General features: G+C 38.0%; 1 protein-coding gene across 1 annotated transcript in view; it reads left to right on the top strand.

Annotated features, from left to right (window-relative positions):
* The first annotated feature begins 219 nt into the window (after nt 1-219).
* Nucleotides 220-10225, top strand: part of GNPTAB (N-acetylglucosamine-1-phosphate transferase, alpha and beta subunits) — a 34578-nt gene continuing 24572 nt past the window's right edge. Inside the window, exons 1-6 of the mRNA XM_009701345.1 lie at nt 220-255; nt 567-652; nt 6327-6446; nt 8401-8442; nt 9188-9393; nt 10084-10148. Coding sequence (XP_009699647.1) covers nt 603-652; nt 6327-6446; nt 8401-8442; nt 9188-9393; nt 10084-10148 — 483 coding nt within the window. The 5' untranslated portion in view covers nt 220-255; nt 567-602. The remainder of the gene's footprint in view (nt 256-566; nt 653-6326; nt 6447-8400; nt 8443-9187; nt 9394-10083; nt 10149-10225) is intronic.

Here is a 10225-nt window from a genome sequence, read left to right as displayed (position 1 = left end):
TTAGTCTGGCTGCAGTGTAAGGTATCACCTCTATTGGGAAAGAGCTATTGTGTTTTAAGTTTGTGGCCAGGTCAATTTGCTTAATTTGATATGCCCTGACCTACCTGTTTGTTTGCAAAGCTCAGATTTCAGAGGTGTGTGTACTTCAATGTGTCCTGTATGAGAACAGAAAGGAAAATGAGCAAAATTGGGGGGGGGGGGGGGGGGGGTAGGGGTTTCCTGCTTGTATTGCTTTTAGGTCTCAGTTTTGGGAAAGCATTCCTGAATTTTTAAAGATTAAGAGACAAGGGAGAGGTAACCTAAATAAACAGAATCTTAAAAAGTGTGTCTGTAAAACATGAAATCCTTTCTTGCAGAGAAAAAACCAAAGTTGGTTTAAATCAAGTGTGCTCTTAAGTTCTGGGTCTGATTGCTGGCTCAGTGTAATAACTTACTTTGGATTAAGGTCTGGTCAGTTGCGCACTAAGGCATAGATCAATTTGAATGAAATTGATTGTGATTAAACATTTCAAAAGGAGAAATTTAAGCATCAAGTGTGTTGTCTGTTTGTTTTTTTTCTTTTTCAGGTTGTCTTGGAGTGGAGTAGAGACCAGTATCATGTTATGTTTGATTCATACAGAGACAACGTTGCTGGCAAATCATTTCAGAATCGGTGAGCTTTACTTGCAGTTGACAATGTTGCACGTTTTACCATTCAAATTTTCAAATGAATTTCAAGTTAATTTTCAGATATTTAAATATTTTAGATGAAGTAACATACTTTTGAGTAGGACCTTATTGCATGGGCTCTAAATCTGCAGCAAATTTTAAACCTAGAGGTTTTAAAATTGTGAGTTAGTGCTTAATACCCCAGCTTGGAAGATGTTTGGCATTTGGAAGCTCTGGTTATATAACAGAGTTTACATTTTAAATGCATTTAATTCATCAAGTCTCTAATGAAACATCAAAATGGTGATAATATTAACAATAAAGGGAGGACATGACCTATTTTCCACATAAAGATAGGAAAATATAAGTAATGTTCCTATGTGATTAAAATTCGAACTTTCAGTGTTTTGAAAAGTTATTTTTCATTTACCTTACATTTTCTGTGACATCTCATGAGGAACATTATTTACTAGAGAAGTTGCAAAGCTAGTGAGAAGCAGCTTTTTAAAGCTGAGTGCATGGGAGAAGTCGCTCACAGCAAATTGTAACCAAGTCATATGGGCCATATGTTTCAGTTGTGTGAACCGCTATGTGACTTGTGGTTTCATCATTTGTGTCTGAATAATCATGGGGTCAGTTGCTTAGGAAGTCAGTGGACTGTGAATTAGTAGGTGGAAGGAGCACTAAGGAGGTATCATCTGACTCTTAAGCATTGATATACTTGACTGGAAAAAACAAACCCTGAAAGCAGTTGCTTAATTTGTCTTGAGGTTTGTTGAATCATGGGACAGTAGAAATGATCAGATCAGGTTGTCACACTTCAGCTTGTGCGAGATAACTGTAAAAGTACATTGCATGGTGTCAGTGAATTCTATGCACTTTTACAGTCTCATCTCTTAGCCCTGTCCCCCATTTTCCAAAGGCTGACAGATGAAAGCAGAGTGATACAGCTCATATGGATGATTAGCTTAATGTTTACACGTTTCTGCAGTACTGAAGTGAAAGCATGATAGTTTGTTCCTGTCGATACTAAAAGGCCTGACTTTGTGGTAATTAAGTACAGTGCTTTTTTATAAAATGGTCAAGGTTGTCCAAATTGAAATTGCAAATCTTACTGTTGTGATGTAGGTATAGTCAGTTCCCATTTCTGCGGTGTGTTTTCTTTCTTCATTTGGTAAAGTGCTCCTTAGCTAATGTTGATTTCTGTGAATTATGAGCAAAACATCCAGTGCCTGGGGAGGAACCATTGGCTGCCTGAACAAAAGCTTAAGGTTTTCATGATAGGTGCTTAAGTTATTCCAGTTCACCCATATGCCTTTAATACTCTTATGTCAGGCATGACAGGGAGGTTTGTTGTGATATTTGTGTGCAGATACCCAACTTCCTGTAAAAATTCATACCAACCGTAAGTCTTCGTGGAGACGTACTTTAGAAGTCCCTTGTCAGGGGTTCAATTTGTTTTTATTATCAGACTTCATAAATGCAGTAATGGACCCCGTATTGCAGTATGCACTGTATAGGTGGTGGTTTGATGGAGTTTTTAAGGCTGGTATCAATGCAACATGCAGGATGTCACATGGGTTTTACATAAACTGAGGACTGTGGACTTCGAGTGTTGATCCCAGCTTATCCATTGATTTTAATCAGTTCTTATTTTAGTGTTAGAGAAAAATATTCAGAATTGGAGAACAGGAAGCTTGTTGATGTGGAAATTAAGCAGATCCACTGCTTAGTGGAAAGTAAAAACTGCATGGCCTTTAGGAAATAATAATGGACCTTGAACTGAATCAAAGTAGTGTTATCTTCTAGGAGCTTTGCAGGAGAACATCTCTGTTCTTGTCAAACAGTTATGTTATAAACTTTTATAAAGAAAACCTCAGTGTAAGATGTAGACAAATTTATGCACGTGGGTAAGTTCCTTATGATTATAAACTCAAAAAGCTCTTTCTGCTGAGTAACATAAAAACAGTGATGTTGCTAGCATCATTAGTTACACCCATTGAATGCTGTTCTCTGCCAGACCAAGGAAGACTTTTTGTTTTGACTTGAAGTTTAGCAATTGCTTTGGTTCGCTTTTCCATCCTGTCGCATGTCCTTTGGCATCCCAGCTATTGCACTTCCCAGGTAGTCACGTCAGCTGCTAAACTTCCTACTTACATTGCCCAGGCTCTTACAAAGCTTGAGACAGTGGTGTAGAAATTCCAGGGTTTTTTACCAAGCCACCTCATCCAAACCTATTTTTGAAGACTTGCTTAGTTTTGATATGAAAATAAAAGGGAGAAAAGGAAACTAAATAATGGAGTTGCGTGCATGACTATCTTGGATGAGAACTATATTTTATTACTATCCACCAGCAAATTCTGCATTTTGGCAAATGCTGAAGTGTAATTTTGATATTCCAGGACATGGCCAAATCATATTTAAAACTCAAAAATATGTATGGAAACAAAATGTGAAGGAACAATCCTCAGATTTAAGATGTACAGACTGATTTCAGTATGGTACAGCAAGTGAGAGCCATCAGTGGTTGAGGAGCTGTTTATTGTTGAGCAGAGCGAGGCTAGAGAGAGGAGAAGACACACAAATTAGGGAGCCAAGACATGCTGGAGTGGAAATAGCAATGGAACAGCTGAGTTGCTGTTGGTGGGTAATTACAGAGATGTAACAGGCAGGAGGGCTGGGAGGTTTACAGTGGGGAGCTTAAGGGCATAATAGACTTACACTTATTCATAAAGAGGCTCAGCAAGGTTGGAGATCACCGTATGGTAGCTTGGGAGAGATCCAAAGGCTGCTGTATCCCTTCAGCAACAGTGGATGCTGAGACAATGAGGCATTGTCTTCCAGCTGCACTCTCGGCTGTGAGCATGGCTCTTATATGTAAACAAACGTCACAGGTATGGAAAATGCTTCCTGGCAGGTGCATAGAAGAGGCAGCATGTGACAGGTCTCCTGTCCTGTCTGGGAGAGCTGGTGGCTCTGGCTTTGTCTTCAAGCAGGATCCTATCAATGTTTTTAGGTTTGCAAATGAAAAATGGTCATGTTTTTGAAAGAGGAAAATGTAAAGGAGTATCCTCTATAAGCCTCAACTTATTAATTGTCTGAGTGTCTCCGAGGAAGTTTCGAAAGGCCATGTTTGCTGATATTAAAATCAGTAGCAAATGGGAAAATTGATGATTTTCTGTAGAAAGGTGTTAACACAATTCCCATTTAGGCAGCTCATCCTGGGCTTAATCTGTTTGCCAGACTGATATCTATGATGAGGACCAAATGTATAAATCCGCATGAAGAAGAAACACAGCTACAGAATTTGAGGGAGAAATTTTTTTATCTTTTCTGACCTTGAACAATTTGCAAAAGAGTCTGCATATTAAAAATAGCGTTTGAGAAGGATAATGCAGAAGTGGCTCTCCTGTTTTAATTTTAAAGCAAAATGTGACTACATGCTTTTCAAAATAAAAACTGTTAGTACTTTTTAAGAAGCTGTGAAACCAACCAGAAAACTTTGGCAAAGACTGAAAAGGTGAAATCTTAAGTGATAATAATTGAGAGCAACAAATTAATTTGTTGATGATACTGTTTTTTATTATTATATTTGATAACCACTACTTTCTCAAAGAATGTACGCTGTAAAAATGCATTAAGAAAATCTATCCGAGTATTTGGACAAATTTCGAGCAATTAGGCTAGTGGGTCTGCAAAAAGGTCACTTGCTTTAATAGCCTTTTTTTATTAGTCTCTATTGCCACTGGTCATAAAGAATGAGCTTGCCATGCCAGGGTTAATTCAGAGTTGACGTACCTACATCTGACCAAAAATGCCTTTCCTCTGTGGAGTTTATTAGTGTTTGGCTGTATGTAGTATCATTTCAATGCTAGAAATTAAGTATAGCAAATTACATACTTGTATGTGCTATTCCATAGAAACACACTTTTAGCAAATGATGAATCGGGGAGAGGCTTCACAGAAGTCAAAATTGCCTCATACCATATAATGAATTGAAATTGAGGAATTTTTTTGGACATCTTCTGTTCTTCAATGAAGCCTGAGTAAATAAACTCTGCACTTTGCCCAGAAGACTGAGGGTTGGGCATTTTTTTAAATCAGCTGACTTGAGTCTGGTGCTTCCACCTAAATCACTCTTGTCCTAGCTGTAGCATTCAAGGGACTGTCAATCCAATAATTAACTAATCACAACAAATGTAGAAAAGCTGGAAGAGCTCCTGCCATTGAATTTCTATTCCTGTGGAGAACTTTTTAGTTCAAAATGGGCCTTGAGCTGCACCTGTTAATGAAGCAGAAGCTAGTGTCACCTCTTGAGAAAGATGTGAAAGAAGTGATTAGAAGAGTAGTTGTATTCAATAAATTGACTTTTTTTGCCAGTTGAGAGGGTAGTCTCCTGCAGAGTGTTGCATGTCAGAGGTGAGAGAAACTTTCTGGGTGGTGCTGCTGGGGAAGCTGGCACTGCTGCTTAGATGTTCAAACTGTCTCAGAATGACTCACCATTATCCTCTAAGTGTCGTAACTCAGTTAGGAACCGTGATGAATTGAGTAGAAAATGTTCCTGTCTATTGTGCTGTGACGAGCTACTGGCTGCCCTTTTACCAAATTTTGTGTTTCAGTTATTGAATCTCAGCCAGTAGAAAATGAAGCTGGGTGGAAGTTGTCTGTGTGGCACGCTCTGCAAGGGAAGTGGAGGAGATACTCGCCTATAAGCTCTCTTTTTGAATGCTTTTTGAAGGATGCAGTGGGTGGGGAGGGAGCGCCTTTCCTTGGAAACCTCATTGTGTGACCCTGTGGATCTTAGCATTAGAGAAGTGCTCAATGTTTGCTAGGCCATCTACAGTTTAGGAAGGTATTGAACAGCTCGACACTGGAGCTTTTGAAAATAATAGTTGGGGCATCCTCCTGCTGTCTGGGACTGAAAGGTTCATGTATGGCAGCAGACTGGAGTACCTGCTGAAACAAGGCTGTGGGTCTCAGAGGGGAGATCATTATAAACAAATAGAAAAAAAAAGTACCAAAACTCTTTCTTTTCTTCTTCCTTAGGTATGCTAGGAAATCTGTAACTGTCCAGAAACAGCTCCAGGATATTAAATTGTGTCAAGAATGAAATTGATTCCTGTGTGTAGTGTCTGAATTCGTGTACCCTACTTAGGTTGTTGGTTTATGAAATGACCTGTTATTAATATCTAAGAGGCATTCCTAGGATAGAGACCTGGTCCTGCTGAGATCATATTGTCTCTGTGCAATTATATAACAGCAAGTATGATTTAAGTCTTTGTACTTCATGCTGTCCTGTCTAATGTAGTTAGTGAATTAAGAATGTGACTGGATGCTGGTACTGATTTGTGAAATAGTTTGAGTTCAAAGGAGTTGGGTTATATGTTAATGTCAGTGAAATTTAGAGCATAAAGTTCAGATTTCCTATAGTTACTGAACTGTTATAGTCACTTTATGTCCTTTTTGATTTTATGTCTGTGCTGTTTTGTCAAAGGCTTGTGTATAATTAAGAGATGAGATATATATATTTAAGTAAAGAGAAGCTTTTTGCTTTGTCTTGTTTGCAGCCCAGACACCAAACATTTCTGTTATTAGACAGAAATTGCTATTGTAGGATGCCACAAACACTTGTAATGTAATATTAAACAGCTCATGTAGCTTTCATTTGAATTATGTAGGCTTTGTTTACCCATGCCGATTGATGTGGTATACACCTGGGTGAACGGCACAGATGTTGAGCTGATCAAAGAATTGCAACAGGTCAGAGAACAGATGGAGGAAGAACAGAAAATAATGAGGTAATAATCTTATGTATTTTTTCCCTTTAACGAACAGCAGTAATCTAATGCAGTAATAGCCCTCCTTGTTTTTCTCCCATGTTACTCAACATGAAAATTCAAAGCACGTTTTCTCACTTCTTCATTTGATTAGTCTGAAAATCTTGTTTCAGTTCTACATTTAGCTGTGAAGTACTGTCTAATCAGAAAACTGTTTAAGATACAAAGCATAATAATTTAAAGTAATTAAGGCTGTTCTATCTTGAATTTGTAAAATGCCATGCAGAAAACTCTGCTTTGTGTATGTCATTTTGTATCGATTTCTATAACTCAGTTTGTAAATAATAATAATAATAAAACTATATTTCAAATGTATAACCTCTCTTCATCCCCTCCTTCCTCCCCTCGCCTCCCCCAGTATTTCTTTTTATAATGGTCTTAATAAAATCTTAAGCATATGTTTCTTAAAGGCTCCTTTTAAAGTTAGATTTGTAGTCTTCCAAACACTGAAACTGAGAAAGAAGAAAATAATTTATGTTATATGTTCTGGCTAAGGAGGGAAAGACATGTATTGCTGCGTTTGGTGTTACAGACTGTGCTATACAGTTCTGCAAAATTACTGATCTAAGGCTTCAAACACAGGCTGCTGCGATACCTTGGATTGTGCCTTGTAACCATTGATTTAGTTCTTAATGAACAACTGTCGTTACGTGATCTGTTTTGGACAGAAAATATGCTAAATGAAAGAACAAGGCTGTATTTTAAGGCTTGTGATAGTTTAATTGAGAGTAGTCTGAAATCCACAAGTGAGCGGATTGATCTGATTTTTGGCATGCTATGACTTGCAATTTAGGTACTACTGACAATGTGCTCACAAGTGAAATTCTGGACCTTTGTTTTGCCACCTAAACGATGAAAGTATTAGTAGAACTTTAAATCCATTCGATTTAAACATCTTAAACATAGGCAGGCTCTCTGCTCTGAAAAGCTTACAAATTTATACTAATCTTTTTCTAGAGGTTCATAGAGCAAACATTAGTGGTTTTAGCTTTGTCATCACTCGTGTGGTGATTCCCATTTTACAAAGGGAAAACCACCTACTGATTTTTTCCATAACACTAATTTGGAAAGTTGATATCAAGCTTATGAGTAAGACTCGTGTCCATGGCATGTTCGTTATCTACAGGGGCACCTGGTTCTCTCCCTTGTAGATAACTTTTTTCATGTACTTTGTAATTAGTTAGCACTGTCACAAAAAGAGCTGTTTCATGGGATCAAGATAACTGCAGAAGACAAAGGCAAGGATACTATAAATCTCTGCTAATGTGTGTGTATTTCATATTACATAGCAAAACTTAGTAAGTTGGAACTTTCTTGTTGATACGCCTGAATTGAGCTAGTCATGGTCCAGGTGCTTTATTCTTCAATGGGAGAGAGTAGCTTGGTGGATGGTGGTTCTTTTTCTGTTGGTGTGTGCAGAAGGGTGCCCTTCTGATGTTATTATTTAGCATCAGCACTGCACTGCCTTTTCATTAATCCTCATTAGCTTCTACATGCACATGGCAAATGCCCGATAGACCTTATCAGAACATGTATGTTAGGCAAAACAATCAAGTCAGCCTAGTTTCAGGTCCCTTCATCCTGGTTTCTTACCAGTGTTTTTCATATCAACATCAGTTTTTGTAAGTAATCTAATGATAACCCCTGAAAATCCTGTTAGCAAAAAGAGTCCAGCTGCCACAGCTGTCAGCACAACCAAGAATTTTTGACCTCCACTGCATGAGGGTGAGCAGTGAGGGGCATGTGTGTCAGCCTGTGCTTGCCTTGGCAAGGCCAGTGGCCTTGGCAGTTTTATAACTAGGTTATCAGTGCTTCCACAGTGTGTCCCTGACTCAATTAACAATCTGAAATTAGACTTAAATTCCTTACTGTCAACTCAGTGTTATTTAATGTAGTTGTTTTAACTTTGTAATAGGGAAATCCTTGGAAAGAACGCAACAGAACCCACAAAGAAGAGGTGAGTTTTTTTGTGGGTTTGGGCATAAATTGGAATAAATGATATCCTACTCATGGTTAGCTGAAAGCAGGTGTTGGTTGGGGAGGTGGTTTGGTTTTCTATAGCCTGTGCACGCTTTCCTTCGATATCACAAGAAAAGTTGACAGCATGATAATATATATGTTGAATAAAAGTAATGTTATTGTGACATATATGAATGAGCTTCTTAAAATGTGGCGATTTCTGAAGTTCAGAAAGTGTGTCTTTGTCACTGGTTAAGACATAGTTCCTATTCCAAGTGTGGATTTTTAATGCATATGTACCTGGAGTTTTATAATTCAAAAGCATGAAAATTTTTTCAACATTGCTTTCACCTGCCATTTGTATACATGGCATTGCAAGTAATTGTGGCGGGTCCAAGCCTCTTGTGGCTCTGCTGCCAGGAAGCAGCAGGGCCTGATCTGTCCTGTTCTTCATTTGGGTTGGTCATTCTGCTATTTAGAGATCTTTATACAGTCTCCTCTGTGGACAAACTTTGGAATCTTGGAAACCTTTGGAAAAACAGTTATGGGAATGAACTAAACTGTAAGTCAGATACTCACCTTCTGCAGCAAAATAAGCATGCTGTTAGTAATTTCCCCCTGCCCCAGCAGATGTTGGAAGTAATTGATCAGATTTTACAAAAACATCTCTCATTGCATCTAACATTGATTTTTGTCTTAAATTTTCTACTAGTGTTAAATATTCCTTTGGTATTTTGCTGTAGTGAGAAGCAACTGGAGTGTTTGCTGACACACTGCATCAAAGTGCCAATGCTTGTCCTGGATCCTGCACTGCCTACCAACGTCACACTGAAAGACCTGCTGTCCATTCATCCTGCTTTACAAGCTGCTAGCAACATGTTTTTTGTAGCAAAACCAAAAAATCCTTCTACCAATGTGACAGTAATTGTTTTTGATAGCCCTAAGGATGGTAAGAACCTATTGGTCAGATTCCAGCCAATTTTCTACAGAAAGCTTTTCAGTAAGCTGCTGTGAATTAGTGTTGTGGTTTTTTTTTTTTCCTCTAATACTGATGCTGCCACTAATTTTCTGTTTGACTTTAGAAAGTCATTCAGTGTCTCTTGTGCTCAGTTTCTTCCTCTAAATGGTGACATTAATGATACTCTTTGCTTACTTCCCAGACAACTGATTACAGATGATTAGAGTTCCATGCTATACAAAACTATTGCAAAACAGGTTTGATATCTGTGTTGCACTGATAGTCTCAGAAGCCTGAGGTTTAGACTGAGGAAGATTAGTTTTAGAAATCCTCTTTTAATTGCTTTGAAGTCTAGTTTGAATATTGTGCAATAAGTTCTGCCCTTGCTCAAAGGATTGTGTACCTTAAAACAAAATTATCCATGTGTTCAGTGTATATAAGTAGGATCTTAGGGCAGGTATGGACTTCTTATTTTGTTTAATATGTAGTGTCCAACCAGTACCACCCACTGACCCGACAACTGGTGTTTACCACCAGGAATTATTTACCACTTATAAAGACAACTCTTCACACCATAGATATCCAAAACTTTTTAATTTGCAGAAGTATATCTTAGTTACTAGAGTATACAAAAGAAGTGACTTCCATTTTTTGATTTGTAATGCATTTTATGTATTCTAGTTGAAGCTGCCCATTCTGGAATGTTAAAAGACAACAGCAAGCAGATAGTGTGGAGGGGTTACTTGGTATGTACTTTTAGAGTCTATTGATTAGCTTTTGTATATGTTAAACTTTTTGTACATTTTTAGAGGGTGTTTCTGTG

The sequence above is a fragment of the Cariama cristata genome, unplaced genomic scaffold, assembly GCF_000690535.1.
Source record: "Cariama cristata isolate BGI_N322 unplaced genomic scaffold, ASM69053v1 scaffold9340, whole genome shotgun sequence".
Lineage (NCBI taxonomy): Eukaryota > Metazoa > Chordata > Aves > Cariamiformes > Cariamidae > Cariama > Cariama cristata.
Note: the sequence above shows the minus strand (reverse complement) of the source record. Positions and strands in the feature narration are given on the sequence as shown.